The sequence below is a fragment of the Salarias fasciatus genome, chromosome 7 (genome assembly GCF_902148845.1).
Source record: "Salarias fasciatus chromosome 7, fSalaFa1.1, whole genome shotgun sequence".
NCBI classification, from domain to species: domain Eukaryota; kingdom Metazoa; phylum Chordata; class Actinopteri; order Blenniiformes; family Blenniidae; genus Salarias; species Salarias fasciatus.
In genome coordinates, this window is record NC_043751.1 from 15,569,291 (window position 1) to 15,586,585 (window position 17,295).

A 17,295-nucleotide genomic window follows, 5' to 3' on the forward strand; every position below is an offset into this window, starting at 1 on the left:
ACGTGTTTAAGACAGGAAAAACGTCCGCTGTTCATTGAGATTTAATCACCTGACCTGAGTGTCAATATCAATATCCTCTGAGGACTAAAGAATCAGACCGGAGATCTGGTCGGCTGTGAGGAACGCGCTGCCGTGTTACACACTTTCATCTGATACCAACCGAATCATCTCTCACACTGATCATGACAAGATAATCTTTCTTTTTTGTTTTAGGGTTCTTTAGAATGTAATCAAGTTTATTTTTGTCTATGACCAATGATCTTTTGTTATCTGAAATATTTATGTATGAGTGAATTACTTAGAAACAAGGTTCTGATATCGGTTTCTTAGTTTCGAGCAGGATGGACCGGTGGCCAGGGTGAGAATCAGCTCCGGTACCCCGGGTGGATAGAGTGCTGTGAGAGGTCAATGGGTTCATAATGTTGGACCAGGATTTCTCAGAGTAGAAGCCACCCCTTGAAGTTCTTGAATTGCATTCAAGTCACATGATCAGTTAGTTTGGCTCTTTCATAGTTGAAAATACCTTCTTCTTTTCTTTTCTTTTCTTTTTTCACAATGATCAGAGGCATCTGCGAAAAGCTTGATGTTCGCGTTTTCTCTGTTCATTAAGAATCTTGTATTTGAGGAGCTTTACACAACACTCAGTATGAAAATAAAATCATACCAGAATCAAAGGCAAAACCTATGTAAGAATCACAGAGTTTATGTCAGTATTTTGTTTTGATACATCAGATCAATGCGATTATTTTTGTCCTATTTCATGTTTCATAATCTAGGATTAAAATCTTCAATAAAACTCAGAGGTGTGTATGTCTTTACACCTGTTGTTCACAATCATTCATTCCCATTTCCTGCTACATTCCCACCAGATGTATCAATCAGTGTGGTACATGTGTTCTGAATGGTAAATAAGCTCATTTCGCCAGATGATGAAAAGTTACTCAAAAAAAGCACATAGTGTGCAGGTACAATTGTGTGATCTTGTTTGCCTTTGCAAAGTCTTCTTTCAGTTTTGCTTTGTGTTTATTTACATTTCAGTTCATAGTGGTCACTTTGTTTTTCTTATGCATTTGAGGTTTCTGAATCATTTTGTGGCCGTGTGCACTGTGCTGGTGCTGTGCAGAGTGGTGCAGAGAAAACAATACATGCATTTGTTACTTCTAGACTGGATTATTATGACTGTCTAATACCAAAAACTCAGTAACTCTTTAAACACTCTCCAGCTGGTGTTTAAAAGCTAAACTGAGCCTCTCTTGTCTGTCAGCCTGCATACATCAGAGAACCTCTGTCTCTCTTCTAGTCTGTGCTCTCTTCGCTCTCCTGTAGTCCCCACCCACTTCCTTCAAAAGGAAGGTTTCGTCCCTCCTTTCCACAGTCGCTCATGCTTGCTCATATTGAACTGTTGGGGTTTTATCTGTAAAAGTGCCTAGAAATTACTCTCTTGTACTTGGCACTATACAAATAAAGCTGAATTGAATGGTGAGTTGTGTTCAACGTACTGCATACGATGTCATAATAATTTAAATCAAAGTGCGTAATGAGAAATAATATTTAGATTACATTCCTAGTAAAAAACAATGTTACTTTAAAACTGATACACAATGGCTGCTCATTTGCATATCTAGGTCAAATTAGATGATGACGTCATTTCAAACTGCTACATTGTTGCCAACTCCCTGGTCAGGAAAGTTCTAAATTATGTCATGATCCTGAAACAAGGAACCATGTTAGTGCAATGTGACATGATAGAGATACAGCCATGGACCCTGATTAATCAAATGAAGCTTTTAAAAGGAAATACAGACATCTATCAACATACATTTATTGTGTTTTATAATTATTTCACAAATGTAGAAATGTGGTTCAGTTACAAATCAAATTTGATTGGTGTCTTGTCTCATATTATCAGACATTTGAATAATTTAGATTAATGAGGCATTTCCTGTTTGGAATTTATCCTGTCAAGTGTCCATTTAGATGCAGGCCGACCCCTCCCACCCTGGTCACCAACTCACTCTTCCAAACACTCCCCACTCACGACAAAGCCTCAGTCCACCGCTGCTGTCTGATGCAAACTTGTTTGTTTGCTTGTTGTCCTCTTTCTCGCTTCTCTCAATTGCCCTCTTCCTGACCACTTAACCCCAGAAATCTTTCTCCTCTGAGCCTTAAAATTGATTTTTTTTTCCCCTTCCCACCATCAACTTCCTCATTGTATGTGAAATGGGATGGGTGTTTTGCAAATTGCTCTATTTTAATATATTTGAACTGAGCTGAGTAATTATTCAGAACCAGAATTTGTGGCATACAATTGTGTCTTTTTATGCATGTATTACATTATAATTATATTATATTGTAATATATACTTTATGATGACCCGTGTGTGTGTGTGTGTGTGTGTGTGTGTGTGTGTGTGTGTGTGTGTGTGTGTGTGTGTGTGTGTGTGTGTGTGTGTGTGTGTGTGTGTGTGTGTGTGATGGAGACAGTCAGGGGAGTGTCCCTGTTGACAGCTGCAGACTGTCTCACACACTCACGCCGACCAGCTAGCTTAGCAAGCTAGCAGCACCACACTCCCCAGCAGAAACCCACCAGGTCTGACCCCGAACACCCGGTCCCCGCAGACACCCGCCATGGATTTGAATAACATCTTGACGCAGCTCGACACCGCAGACGAGGAGGAGACGGAGGCGCTGCTGCGGAGGTTTAATCGGGAGGTGAGCCGCCGCTTCGCTCGCTTTTCCTCAACCAAAACAAACCGGCCATGCTAACGTTAGCTAGCAGGCTACACGCCGAGCTTTGCGTGAACTGGACGACTGTAAGAGCCGGGAAGGAGCTCAGATCGCGGCTGGGTGATGTCGTCTGGCACTGTGGTGTTACACATATCTTCATGTGTGTGAATGAGACCGACTGGGCCGCTGTATCGTTGTTGAAGCCTCTGCTGTGGAGCTGGTCATGCTAATGCTCCACTGCTTATTCCCCACCGCTTCTGCTCTATTCATTCAAAATGATATAAACTTTATTGCAACTCTGAGGCGCTGTGAAAACAAAGAGCGAGTGTATATGTGTAAAGGTGTGTGTTGGTTTGTCAGTGCTCTGATGTTGACGGTGAGCATCCTCTCTGTTGCAGAACATCCATACCTTCACTTTTGAGCAGAAGGAAGAAGCCCTGCGGAGTGTGAGTCCCTCCTCATCACCAGGCTGCTCACACATGACCTACACACTCCTCCTGGGTTATAATCCCTGGATCTCTACACTCTGGTTCCTTTCAGAAGCTGTGCCAGCAGGTGCTGACGGTCCTGGGGAGGCAGGTGCAGGCCAGCTGTCAGAAGACATGCCTGGAGACGCTCCGCATCCTGTCCAGAGACAAGCGCGTCCTGGCCCCCGTGGCCACCAGGGAGGGCATGCTCATCCTGGGACGGATGGCGAGGCTGCAGACCGGCGAGGAGGATGGAGACAACCAGAGAAGCTTTCAGGAACAGACACAGTCAGAGGAGGAGGAGAGGGTGGTGGTGGAGGCCTTGAAGTGCCTGTGCAACGTGGTGTACAACAGCCCCGCGGCCCAGAAGGTCAGCGTGGACGTGCGGCTGGCCCACGGTCTGTGCGTCAGCCTGCGCACCGCCCGCACGTGGCGCCACGAGGTGGGCCTGTTCACGCTGCGCCTGCTCTTCCTGCTGTCCGCCCTCCGGCCTGACGTGAGGGGCGTCCTGCGGAGAGAGTGGCACGCCGTCAGACTGCTGACGGAGGTGCTGGAGCACACCCTGGACGTGCGTTGGGTCGGCCCCTATGAGGCCGCCCGTCCGGACCCACAGGCGCTGCCCATGCCAGCGGAGGACAATGAGCGGGCGATGGAGGCGCTCAAAGCCCTGTTCAACCTGACGCTGTCCGAAGCCGGCGGTGAGGTGAGTCAGAGCGTGTACGTCACGAAACGCCCCGTCTGATCCTCAAATTATATCTGTCATCAACCACTTGGTCTGCTGTAAGGATGACACTCGGGGTGTGAACTCATTTCATCTGTCTGAGTGGAACACTTACAAAACTGCTCCGCTCTTCTTTTCGTTGTGCCGTTGCTGCAAAGGCCACCTCCAACATGGTGTAAGTTGTAGGGATGCTTCTGTTAGTGTTTAGCCTGAGGTTCGTCCCCTCTGGGGCTGCACAATGTACCAAAAAAAATGATTTTGTTTTATTCAATCACAACAGCACATGCATAATGATTCAGCTGAGATAAATGATATTTCCATGCGCTTTGCGTTTCTGGGCTGCAAATTCAAACTTTATAGATGAAAGAAGAATTATTAAGCAATATAAAAAAAATGATCAGCAGAAGGAGTGTGTATTGGCAAGGACCTCACAATATGATATGCATCACAACACTTTGGTCGCGATACGATAATATCAGGATATATTGTATTCTCTATAGTTAACTTAAAAAATAAAAGTATTTGTAACACAAGTTGCAGTATTTGTACTGTGTTCACTGATATTGTGCAGCCCTACTCTCTCCTCCTCTCCTTAGATATCTAAAGTCCTCCACCTCAGGCTTCACCCCAGGCTGTCATCATCTTTTTAGATTAGATTTTGATGCTGATACAGTGTTGATATAGTGTATTGTTCAGTCTGTTTCCTCCAGCCTCAGGTCCTACTGCTGCGCTGTACCACAAAAGTAACAGTGTATTTGCGTGTGACAGGAGGATGACCACCAGTTCCGGCTGATCGTCGGCCTCCTGCGTCACCTGCTGATGTTGAAGACTGAGACGGAGGAGAAAACAGAAGAAGCACACAGGTGGGAACTTGTTCCTCAACACTCTTCTTATATTAGTCTGTTTCTGGAGGCTTCAATCTGGGAAAAGGTGCAAAAAAAAACAAATTTTGGTTGACTCCCATGATGCTTTTGTGTTTTGAGAATACATCCTGCTCTGATCTGCTTGGGGAAACCTTTCTGACGGGTTCTCGGTGCCCTGTCGGATGTCTTCACGCTCTTAATTCTCACGGCCGCGTCTTCTTATGGTAATTTAATGCAAGAATGCCAAGAATTTGTGGCCGTGGCCTGAAATTTAAACGGTGTCGTGTAAAAGTGAGTGATGAAGCTATTGAGCGGTCGGGCTGGTGGATGAGCGGGCCATGGGAGATTGACCCACTGACACACATCGCTGTTGTTTGGCAGAAAAAAAAGGAAGGGTCCACAAAGGAAAGCGTTGGTTAGAAAGGTAGATTGATGCAATGTGTAAAAGAAAATGTCAGTCATTTTCATTTACTGGAGTGTAACTGGAGTGAAAACTCAGGCTGGCTTCTCAGAGGTTACTCAACTTGCTTTATTAAGCCTGAGATAGCCTCTCTTCCATTTATCAGTGGAATAAAAATAACTTTAAAAAGAAACGTGCAGATATCAGAGAAGCACTGGCAGAAACTGCTGACATCTCCCAGAGAAACACGGTTTGAATCTGTTTCGCCGGGCCGTTTCAGCCACGCCGTCAATCTGCTCAACAACCTGCCTGTGTCCTGCCTGGACGTGCTGATCGACGTGCCGGTCCAGGGAGGACAAGAGAGCTACGGCGGGAAAAACATGGATGCTGTCCAGGTGCTAATAGACTTCATGGAGAAAAGAATTGACAAGGTAACGCTGGTTTGTTACGATGGTGAAAACTCAACATCAGTGTGTTCCAGTATATGAAAACAAACTGCAGAACAGCAGATCAACATTATGAGCTGAACACAGGAGCTTCGGGACGGCGTGGGGCTTCGTCAGTGGCTGCCTCTTTCTGCACGATCATCAGTTTCAGTAGTTTGACCTGTGTGTGATACTTAGTGCAATATGTGAAGTGTGTGTGTTTGGGTTTGCGTGCGTCTTTCCAAGCAGGGCTCCAACTTCAAAGAGGGTTTGACTCCCGTACTCAGCCTCCTGACTGAAGGATCCAGACACCACAGAGAGATCCGCAGATATATCAAGGCTCAGGTGATACACTCAATAAAACAGAAATGAGTGATTTTTATTATCCAGAGTTTATTAATGTGCTTTCACTTTGTTCATATTATCACCAGACTGCATTATGTCTTAGAACTGAGAGACAACTGAGGTTAGTGCTGTCTTTAAAATGAAAAAAACACAGACAACAGTGTCAAAATTCATGAACATATTAAAATAAGTAAGAAGGAATAATTACTAATTCTTACAATAGACCAACACAATACAGCACAGAGTTGAATGAATCAATAAATACTGCTAAATAATAAATGTAGAGCATAATACAATATTGAAAAATAGAATTTGCTAAAAGTTAAGTCCTTAGTTTGCTTGTGAAAGCACAGTTTCCTTTTAGTTTTTCAGGTGTTATAACTCCCACATTTACGTCTATCAGTTTTTATAGCTGAAGGTCAAACATTCACATTCGACTCAGGTTTTCACCTCCATACATGTTATTTATGAGGGAAATAATAAGTCTGTGTTTTCTCAGGTTCTCCCGCCTCTGAAAGATGTGAAGATCAGACCAGAAATTGGCACCACCACCAGAAACAAGCTGGTCCGCCTCATGACTCACGTTGATATGGGCGTGAAGCAGACGGCCGCGGAGTTCCTCTTCGTCCTCTGCAAAGAAAGCGGTGAGTGGCGGCAGCCCGCTTGGTGAACAGGTCTGTTTTTGTGGAAAGGAATGTAGTGACTGCTTATAGAAACGACCACAACTCGGCTTTTCTTCAGACGTTCATGTGTGACTTCCTTGTCCTTCAGTGGACAACCTGTTGAAGTACACCGGATACGGAAACGCCGCCGGGCTCCTTGTGGCTCGAGGACTTCTGGCAGGAGGAAGAGGAGAGACTCAGTACTCTGAGGATGAAGATTCAGACACAGAGGAGTACAAATCCGCCAAACCTTTGTTAGTGTTACACACAAATCCCTGACTGAAGCTCTGGCAGTCATTTCTAACTTGTTTAACGAGTAACTGTGTTTTAATGAGTCGGTCCAGAGCTGGAACGTTGAGCGTCTTCCTGCGTTTCTGCAGCATCAACCCCATCACCGGTCACGTGGAGGAGCCCATGCCGAACCCCATCGAGGAGATGACCGAGGAGCAGAAGGAGTACGAAGCCCAGAAACTCGTCAATATGTTCGACAAGCTGTCGAGGTAACTTTTCCATCAATCAGAAAAGGATCGGCGGAGCGGCAGCGGCTGTTAGGCTGACGTTACCATGCGCTACCAGAGTCATTTTCACATCAACAAATTGAAGCCACAGTACTTTCTGACAATGTAATGAACTTTTATCAAGGTTTGGCTGGCAGGATGAACTTTTCTGTTGCTTCACCTGCTTCAAATTATTCATATTTAATTCAGTGCATCCTCCAGCTGTGTTCCTGTTGACCTTTTCTTAGCGAGCGGAGGCTAATGTTAGTTTGCACAAAGGTAACAGCACGCTCGCTGCCTGCCAACCGGCTCATCATAGGAAGAATCCCTTGCAGTTGGACGCGGCTTCAATTAGGCCCGGGCTTCCTGCACGCCGCAGCATTCAGCCGGAGTAAATGGGAGCCGGCGGCACGCCGCCGCCGCGTCGTTACCTCTGCTCCGTTAATTATCACCTAATTGGCGCGCGGCGGACTTGTTGGTTTCGGCCCCCTTTATGTGCCGCATTCAGCTTTTTAATAACACGCCTCGACTTTATTCTTCTCGCGTTTGAGGAGCCGGTCATCGGCTGAGACAGAGGCTCGGCCAGACAAAGCAATTTGGGTGGAACGTGGACGAGGACGGGCGAATAAAACGCGCGGACGAGAGAAAGTCATTGTTGGGCCGGAGAGCGCGTTGAGCCGTAATGAGGCACGTGCGCCCAGAGGAGGAAGATTCCTTTCGGAGGCTCCTCCGTCTTTCTTCCCGTCCTCAGTGAGAGAGACGTGGAGATGACAGAGAGGTGCTTCCTCTAAGGAGATGGGTCAGAGCTGGGCAGGAATGTCCCCCTCTGCCTGGCGAACCGCTCCTCCAATTAGCACATATTCTGCCCCCCTCCCCCCTCACCTTTACACCTGCCAGAGGAGCCTCGCTCTAATTAGGAGAGAATTTTGTTACATGTTTGTGTTTGTTCTTTCGTTTTACCTGCTCTGACCTGACATATGCGAGGATGCGGACCGAGGCAGCCTCACTGCAGAGGTGCTGAAATGTTGACGCTCGGCTTTTCCCTCGTTCTCAAAAGAACTTGACCCATAGTGTTTCCCCGACAAATTACGTTTAATTCCTGCCATCAGCGGGAATTACTCGACCATTTGTGTTTGAATCTGTCAAATAAAATGTAAATGGGTCCTTTTTAAAATGTTTGATGGATAATTCTCAGATGAATCATCCGGGAAGCAGCGGTGACTCAGTGCAGGTATAATTGGATTAGGGTGAAGGGGCAGCCGTGGCTTTGAGGAGATTAGTCTGAGCACTGATCCTGTAATTAAACTGCCACAGGGAAGGAGGGGTGGAGAGAGGATGGCCAGACAGGCCCGAGTGTCCATGAAAAGCAGCAGGTGGGGGGTGGCGGGGGTTTGTTGGGTGAGGGTCCTCAAGAGTAAACGCACACAAGTGAAAGCCCTCTTTCAGATACAAAGGTCCCGAGTCGAGTTTTGTCCGCATATTTTGTTTACCGCTAAGAAGACCTTCTTCAGCTTTGTCGTGTAACCGCTCTCTCTCCATTTTTTTTTTTTTTTTTTGTGTCCACAGGCAGAACGTGATCCGGCCCATGGGCGTCAGGCCGGACGGGACGTTGGCGCCGCTGGAAGACACCCTCCGCGAACGATCCGAGTACAACTCGGGGTCGGAGTCGGACTAACCCGCGGCACCTTCCGGGCCACGTTCTCCCAGCCTCGGCTCGCTGGACCCTCCACAACACATCTGAGGCTGTGTCTCATTTCAGAAGCTGGGTCTCTGACGCATTCAGGAAGGTTTGAGTCTGCGCTTCAGTGAGACGCTGGACTGACTGTTGATAGATAACGATCCCAGTCAAGCTTAAAGCAAAAGTCAAACTAAGTAAACATGTACATCAGTCATTAGCTAATAAATAGCGGATCAATTTTCATCGTCTGACAAACATGTTGGTTTGAAAATTGGCATTTTAACTTTATTCTCTCACCTTGTAGTTGCATTAATTTGTTTGAAAGTCTGGCCGTGATGATGAGCCGCTGTCGCCGATACCTGATTTCCTGTGATATTCCCTGATGACCACTTAACTGCCAACTCATAGTCTGATCAGTATCACATGAATCGGTGACAGCTCAGCTGACCAGCATGCGGCGGCGTTCGGGAGACTGACAGCAGTTGAAACCACTTGAATCTTCACGTCCGTCGAATCGTCTCATCGCTCCAGTCCTGAAGTGAGACACAGCTGGGCATTTCACAGGAGACCCGAGGGGCCGTAAAGCCGTTCACCAACGTGGAGGTGGACGTGATGTGTGGCGGGAAAGACTGCCGAGGAGCCGTGACGCACTGGAGGCCTCGGCGATCCTTCTTTAGGTTTATCGCTCCACGAGTTGAGAATGTAGAGGCGATCGTTGAATATCTGCTGGATTGTTTCCTCACACCGAATCGGTTAAAGTATAACTGGGTCCGAATAATCATTCCTTCACTCGTGCTTATTTTCTTTTTTGTTTTGTTTTTGCTAAATAAATAATATTCACACAAATAAGCATACCTTTAAAATCATGAGGCGTCAGGAGCGGCGTGTACTTAAAACCGAGGCAGGATCTTTGTGGTAGTTTAAAGATGCAGTTCACCGTCTCTGCGTCTGGTTCTGTAGTTTTATCCTGAATGTTGCACAAAAATATGTACCAAGAAGACTTTCTGAATTCAGGGCTTGTTGGCTTACTGATTCTCACAAAAGCTGATTTTTTTTTTCTTTATTTAAAACATTAAGTAGATGCAACAGTTTTCCTGTGTTGGATGATCGTAAACTGATTGTGTCCGTTTTAGACACTCGATAATGAAATGTGTCAACACTGATTGTTTTGTAATCATTACTTTTTGCCAAATTTGCATGTTTTTTTTTTCCAGGTTTTTAAAAGTTACGCTGATTTTGTATAAAACTTTCTATTTGTAAACTGAAGAAAATGTCTTTTTTTTTGTTGGAGAAGTTTCATTTCGCGTCACAGTTGGTCACAACTTGAAAAGTTTGGCTCCAAACCAAACATCTTGCTCTGATGGAAAGTCACTGAATGAATCCTAAAAAAAACATGTCTGCTGTTTTTTTTTAATCAGAGATAAGTGACAAACAGAAGCAGCTGCAACACTCAGACCAACAAGACATTCAGGGGATTCACAAACCTTTTATACTGACGACATTCAGTGGACATTATTTGTGTTTCTCAACTCATCTATTTAGCTTTTTTTTTTTTTTTTTTTTTTTTTTTTTTACATCCTGCATGGTGACCACTTCTCTCCATCTGAGGAGAGGCTGCTCTGAAACTGTTCTTTTTTGCACACTGTTCATGTAAATATCACCGCAGTTATTTTATGTTGTGAGGCTTCCACTGAGAGTTAATAAACTGGAGAGTTAAACCGCTTGTCTTCTTTTGAACCCGCAGACGAAAAGAGGAGCGCTGAAAGTGACGTCTTTATTAAATACTGGTTAAAATACAGTGCTGTGCCCATATAAAACATTCAGTTGTGACTGACAAGACAAACATTCTTACAGAGGTTCTCGACGGATGCTGCCCTGAACTGTTGAACAAAAACAAACATCTTTTAGATGCTGAACCGATAATAGATGTGCAGAGTTTACCGAACAGTTCCAGAAGAGGAGCGTTCGCCAACTTGTCCCACGCCGCTAATAATGCAGCATCAAGTTGTTCGGGCTTGGCGGCGCAGAGCTTTTGCTGTCGGTCTCCGAGTCCGTCTCCTCGCTGCCGCTGCTCGCCGCTCTCTGAGCTCCTGGTCTGGACCTCGACCTCTGTCCGCTCTGCGAGGAAGGGACGCTCTGCGAACATTAGGAAAAAAAAAAAAAAAAAAAGTGTGGTTCACCAGATTTCAGTTTAAAAATGTAGGAAAATGTTTTTGGGTACTGAACTGCAGGTGATTCCTTATAACTTGCATGACAGCTGTGGGTAATAATACGTTTATAAATGTGCGCGGTCGGTCTATTTACTGAGCCGGAGGGGCTGTGAAACAAAACCCACCAGCGATTCCTGAGTCTTCATCAGCTCTTCGATCTCGCTGTGCCAGCCGAGCATTTCAGCAAACCTCCGGACCGTGACCTCCAGGTCGCCCAGCTCCATGTGATCTCCTCTCCGCAGCGGGACCTTTTCAAAGGGACCCACCGCGTGCCGGTTCAGGAGGAGACGTGGAACAGTGGAGCGCACCGTGTTCACCAGACTGGCAAATGGTTCAATCTGAAATCATGTGGGGGAGAAGAGAGAAAAAAACAACATTTGCACACGGTACAAACATCTGAATATGTTTAAAACGGTGGAGTATTGCCTGCCTTCAGCGACGTGCCCATGATGATGAGCAGATCGGCTTTAGGGAAGTCTTCGTTGCTGAGGAAATACTTCTGAGGAAGGTCCTCTCCAAAGAACACCACGTCGGGTTTGACGGTCGCGGCACAGAAGGTGCAGATGGGGACGCTGTCGTTCATTATGGCGACCTGTCAGACACGTGTGTTTGATATAATCACTGTGGCATTGTGGGAAACGACCATGTGAGGAGCAGACGGAGCCGGCCGGACCTTGGCCTCTTCGGCGGGGTATGAGGTGTAGCACAGGTGACAGGAAGCGGTCTCAAAACTACCGTGAGCCTCAACAAGTTTGTCATCCGGGATGCCACAAACTGCAAATAACATGAAGAATTACAACAATTTATTTTTTCAAGATATATATGTATTTCCACATCAGTTTTTTTTTTTTTTTTTTGATTGAGGGGTGTCTAACCTTTCTCCAGTCCATCAATGTTCTGTGTGTACATGCGGAGCAGCAGTCCTTTGTGGTGGAGCACGCGGATGAAGTAGTGGATGTAGTTGGGGCGGTGGCCTCCGGGATACAGAGCCTTGGCCAGAGAGAAGAAGGGCTGCGGGTCGTTGGAGAAGTAGTCGATGTTGAAAATGGCCTCTGGGTACGGGATGTTGTACTTCTCCAAGTTGGCGTAAAGACCAGTTCCTGGAGTCCTGGGAATACAGAGGTGCAGACATGTGAGCATATTCATTTTGGATGTTTTTCGGGCATTTCTCTCAAATATCACCGCACTGAAAACAGGGAGGGAGAAATGAAGCTGAACGACACCAACCTGAAGTCTGGGATTCCGCTGGCCGTGCTGATCCCCGCTCCGGCCACCACCACCACGTTCTTACAGCGGCCGAGCTTCACCAGCCGAGCCACGGAGGCGAGGCCGCCCCGGGACGGGAGCTTCACGGGAAACGTAGATGAGCCCTTCTGATCAGGAACGAACCCCGAGGTCTGACCCACCGGGCTGCCCGTCCTTCCTTCACTGCAGGAGAAAACACAAATACATGCATAAGATACAAGCAGCAGCAAGAAAGTGGCAAGAACAACAGATTCCAACACTATATTATATTAATATCTGAATATTAATCTTCCATCTCGTCACCTGGTACATAAGCTGTTTTGTCCGCTCACACTCATCTGGCTCAGATCCTGGGCCAGAGCCGAGTCCGGCTGCTTCCTGCGCTGCTTTCCGTACGGACCGGGCCCGGAGTCCCGGGGCTCTGCGGGGCTGCCGTGTCTCGCCTGGGATGTGGAGCTGCGGGTCAGCCTGGTGACCCCGGCCTGGGGGGCTTTTTTATCACAGCTGGACCGGGACCTGCTCATCCTGCTGAGAGCAACAAAACAAAAACAGTGAAATGTAAGAGAGACATAGTCTCAAACAGGAGTTTCTTCAAAGAGGAAACAGCCAGATTGAAGGCATGTTTAGGTTATTTTCAATTCATTTGCTTTTCAAAGCCCCCTAATTAGATATGGACTTGTTTTGAGAGTTTTTGTTGTCATTTGCTCTGCCTCCATTTAAAAAGCTTTTACAACGAAATCATCGGGCCATCCTTTTCTCCTCAGCCTCTGTGCACAGAGAGAGGCCACGACGGTTTAAAACTGTCAACTGTTAAACAAAAGGTAATGGCTGCAATATATTTAGGCGACCCCCCCCCCCCCCCCCCTCCCTCCCTCCCCGTCCACTCCTCAGCAGCTATGCTAATACAGTCCACAGCTGTGGCAGCTTTACTGTTCAGGCAGGGCTGAGAGGAGGGGAGCGAGAGTGGAGGAGAGAGAGAGAGGGGCGGCAGAGGTGAAAGAGAACCCTAGATTGACTGTGTGTCAACAAACCCAGCTGGGAGAGAAAAGAGGATGCCCCCTAACGGCCCCACAAACTGAGAAATACGGGGAGGTGGGTAGGATGAGGGGGGGGGGGGGGGGGGGTGCAGCAGAGATAAATGATACGGAGGCGGGATTCAATAAAGAGGAGAGAGGGAGCAGGAGGAGGAGGAGGAGGAGGAGGAGGAGGAAGGGGGGGGCTTCTCTTCTAAAGCTATTCTAGGCCTTCAAACAACTTCCATGAGCAGTGATCAGTTAGAGGCGGCGAACAACGAGACAAAAGAGCTACAACCTATAAAACAAGACGGCCTCAGAGGGCAGCGGGGAGATAAGAGGGGCTTTTCTCCAGAGGCGCCTTATCGCCCTCCGGAGGGGACGAGGAAGGCCGAGACGCATCTCTGCAGGCTGTCAGAGCAGCAGCGCAGTGCCAAAACGTCACTCGTCATGCGTAAAGTGACTGACCTGACCGTATTTTTAAAGCTTTTTTCTCCCACACCAATATAAATATTTATTAGAAAGTCAGGCGCCACTCAAGGTAAAACCCATGAGAACTCAGGCTTTTTAAATACACTCTTCTTCAACAACCATTTCTAATCTCGCCTTTGCTCAACTTTTATTTTGGGCACTCAATCTTCTTTTACTCTGCCTCCTTAGAGGCAGAAGCCCCCACATTACTGCAGTTTTTTTTTTTTCCTCCCCTGCACATCCCTGAAGAGCTATTAAAAGCAGCAGGAGGCCGAGAGTCTTTGCTTTTGTCTGGACTCCTCGAAAAGACACTGCTGAGTACAGACAATAAATCAGCAGCCCGGTTATTAAGGTCTCACACAGATGGCACACATGATCATCGCCTACTGACGGTGCAATCTCGGGTTGAAAAGTTGCAGGAAAAGTCCTGAGAATAAACCGGGAGGACTTCATAACGTGATAAAACTGCTGTGATCCGGTGTTTTAAGCGTTTCCCCTTCTGCCTGATGACGGCCTAAATGTGCCACAGATGTTATTATTCTTTAATGACAAATAAATCCCCGTATAAATGACAAAAGGCTTTAACAGGATTTGAGAGCCCCCCCCCCCCCCCCCCCCCCTTTTTTTTTTTGCTTTGCCTTTCAACACTGCTTGTTCTCGCAGCTCTTCTGAGTCAAATGTCTGCGCCCGGGGTGTCCCCGTGGCGGACCACCAGGAGTGTGGCTGCTCATGTGAGTGTTACAGTTATCTAATTAATTAGGGATGTCCCACAAGTGAGGTGATGCTCCAGCGATCACTACAAACCACCCGGCCTGATTGATAATCCTGGGAAGAAGCTTTAGGCTGATGGCAGACATCAAATGACAACAAAGAGAAGTGGGCAAAAAGCTTTTAAAGTGCACACTGGTCATGAGAAGCAGCGACTATTTTTTTTTAAATCAGTAGTTGTAGTAATTTTGGAAATGTAATGAATATCATTGGTTCAGGTATGATACAAGCCAATATTTAATTTTTAAATAACAATAGTCCAGTGCGTAACAACGTCACAGCTGCTCCAGCGTCAGTTTCCATCCTGGACGTCCACTCTGACGTCGCCGGAGTTAAACTTCAGTCTGAGCGGTTCAAAAACCGACGGCTCAGCCGAGTCTTAAAGGAGACTGGGTTAAGTTTAATGAGGGGCTTTTCCCCCTGCAGCCCCCTGCATTTAACCCTCCACTTACAGCAGAGTCGAGGACATCCCCCCCCCCCCCCCCCCCCCCCCCCCCTCCCCTCCTCCTCCTCCTCCTCCTCCTCCCCGGCCTGGACAACCGGCCGCCTGGTCGCCATGGAAACCCCTTCATTACTTAGCTGGAGAGGGGTCGCTCAGTGTTCTCCCTCCCCACCTGCTCACTAATGACATATCACTCTGTGTAGCATCTTTGTTGGGTCCTCCATTGACACAAAGCAGCGAGTCACAATTTGTGTTGGGATATTGTTTGCTCACACAGGGAGGAAGGTGGGTGGTGGAAAAGCTACATTTACCCAGCGGCTGTATGGCCAAGTAATGACTTCATGTCCTGCTACTCCTCCACAGACCCACCAGTACTGAATTAAAAACTAATCAAGCCTCACGATGAATTCAGGTCGTCCTTTCAGAGACCGGTGCTTAAAACAGAGGTGTCAAACATAGGGCCGGCGGGCCAAAATAGTCCCGCCAGAGTGTCAGATCCCTCCTGTTTCAGTACAGTCGCCGTTCACACATTGTTTAGCTCCACTAATTTTAAAAGGAGTAAGTAGAAACAAATGAGGTACTAGTTTCCTGTAACTTGTGCAGAAAACTCAGTTCGAGCTTCCAAAATTGAAATGTGGATCCATTACCTTTTTCACTGGACTTGCTGACATTCAGCTCAACCACTGAAAATTATAACAACATAAGGTCACATGCACACAGTGCGGCTGTAAGTCGTCACTATTTTTCACTGACATTTCTAATTAAATTTCCAGTTAATTGAGTAATATTTCAGTCTATTAAATACCAGATACTGCAAAAATGTTAGCCACGATCCAAGAAATCATCATATTACTTGCTTCGTCTGACAGTCTGCCAAAACCTGAACATATTAAATCTAGATTGGTACTAAAATAAGGTTCTAAACAAATCCAAGCAATTGAGAAGCAAATATAACTTAACTGTTTTGATTATGTTTTACTTTAAGAAGAATGATTCATTTTGAATTACTAAATGTGTCACATTTACCTTTATATGAGAACAGACAAGGCCAATGGCGACTATCTTGATGAGTTCCAATTGTGTTTAAATTATGCTTGTAGGAACAAAAAACTTCCTCAAGAGTCAAATGGACTCAAACAAGAAGAGTCACAGTGAGGCTACGCTGCCACCTGCTGGACAATATCAGTCATTACACAAGAAAGCCATCATCCAGTAACTGAAAACAATGAAATCGATCAACAAGCTGCCATTTTTACCGTTTAAGCTAGTTTGGAATTATCTATTGACAGCATGCAGTCAAAGCTCTAGTTCAAAAATAGTTATGCCTGTTCATTCCAGAAATAGTCAATAACATCCAGCTATCAGACCAGACATAAACAGAAATAACTTTGTGCTGTGAACACACATTTGACACAATTGTTGTCGTTATTACAAATAAAAAAAGCAATTTGTATTAAAAAATAATCTACAACATTTCAATTATTGTTCTTTGAGCTACCTGGAGCAAGTGAATAGTTCATATACGGTCAAACTCCTATCCTAATCTGATACAGTGCAGGACCTTTACAGGCTGTTTCTGAATGAAACTGAATGCTTCAGCAATAAACTACTATCATTATGTGAAAGATTTTTCATAAAGTACATTTAAACAGTGAGAAATTAACTGAACTGCAACAGCATCAGGGCAGCCACAGGCTGTTGGAGATGATGCATCAGTGACGCTCATCTTGGATGGGTCCTGCTACACCTTCAGTGAATTTGCCTGTATTGATGAAGGAGGTCTGAAAAGCCACAAAGCCTTCCTGGATCATCCACTATGTTTTCTTCTTTTTCCAGAAACCTAACTAAGTAAAAATGAGCTGAAAATTAAATGAATTACCATTATTTTATTTATGTAAAGACTTTCTTCCCTAATATAATGGATGCCTTATAAACAGCAGTCGTGCTGATAAAGCAACTCCAAACAGACAGCAGCAATAAATCAATCATAAGAGAGACAACAGGAACACTTCCTCACACACCATGTAGCGACTTACCCTGCAGTGGAGCTCCCTTCATTTTCATCAATAACATTGTGATTCTGTCATTTCATATCAGTTTTTGTTCAAAGCCTGCATGCCGCAACCCGGACAGAAACCACCAACAGAAGTTCTCTGGTGATCCAGCCAACACTGGACAGGTATTAGAGAGGAAGACGGCTGGAGTGTCGGGATGTCAACCTCTCCTTTTTGGGCTGCTGTGACCAGAACCATCTGAAGCAACTCATAAAGTAGATGGTGACAGATTTCCACAGGAAAATATGGACTGTCATGCCAGTGAACATTCCAGGGTTTGGACATTGAGGCAGTGGTGCCGGGCGTTC

The 17,295-nt window shown here is 46.0% G+C and overlaps 2 protein-coding genes across 4 annotated transcripts in view; one reads left to right on the forward strand and one right to left on the reverse strand.

The window, feature by feature from the left end:
- Positions 1–2,538: 2,538 nt before the first annotated feature.
- ric8b (RIC8 guanine nucleotide exchange factor B) lies at positions 2,539–10,366 on the forward strand. Of its 3 annotated transcripts, none has more exons than XM_030095603.1 (10): positions 2,539–2,711; positions 3,125–3,172; positions 3,267–3,896; positions 4,683–4,777; positions 5,458–5,608; positions 5,849–5,947; positions 6,447–6,591; positions 6,719–6,863; positions 6,990–7,109; positions 8,673–10,366. In XM_030095603.1, exons 1-10 carry the CDS (start codon positions 2,628–2,630, stop codon positions 8,779–8,781), a joined length of 1,626 nt encoding a protein of 541 aa, XP_029951463.1. In that variant the 5' UTR covers positions 2,539–2,627; the 3' UTR covers positions 8,782–10,366. The 3 variants fall into 3 exon arrangements, with proteins under 3 accessions (XP_029951463.1, XP_029951465.1, XP_029951464.1); XM_030095605.1 differs by having other exon boundaries at positions 6,719–6,842; XM_030095604.1 differs by having other exon boundaries at positions 5,852–5,947.
- The window catches only part of LOC115391376 (NAD-dependent protein deacetylase sirtuin-3), a 9,584-nt gene continuing 2,600 nt past the window's right edge, over positions 10,312–17,295 (reverse strand). Inside the window, exons 2-8 of the mRNA XM_030095606.1 lie at positions 12,543–12,767; positions 12,222–12,422; positions 11,870–12,102; positions 11,668–11,768; positions 11,425–11,586; positions 11,120–11,332; positions 10,312–10,920 (exon numbers count right to left, since the gene is read on the reverse strand). Coding sequence (XP_029951466.1) covers positions 10,771–10,920; positions 11,120–11,332; positions 11,425–11,586; positions 11,668–11,768; positions 11,870–12,102; positions 12,222–12,422; positions 12,543–12,763 — 1,281 coding nt within the window. The 5' untranslated portion in view covers positions 12,764–12,767 and the 3' untranslated portion in view covers positions 10,312–10,770. The remainder of the gene's footprint in view (positions 10,921–11,119; positions 11,333–11,424; positions 11,587–11,667; positions 11,769–11,869; positions 12,103–12,221; positions 12,423–12,542; positions 12,768–17,295) is intronic.

Bases quoted from the DNA above. Each gene is read 5' to 3' on its own strand.
- ric8b (XM_030095603.1), top strand. From the start codon at position 2,628: ATGGATTTGAATAACATCTTGACGCAGCTCGACACCGCAGACGAGGAG. The intron at 3,897-4,682 runs GTGAGTCAGAGC...TGCGTGTGACAG, and splicing joins TGTCCGAAGCCGGCGGTGAG to GAGGATGACCACCAGTTCCG. The intron at 6,864-6,989 runs GTTAGTGTTACA...GCGTTTCTGCAG, and splicing joins TACAAATCCGCCAAACCTTT to CATCAACCCCATCACCGGTC.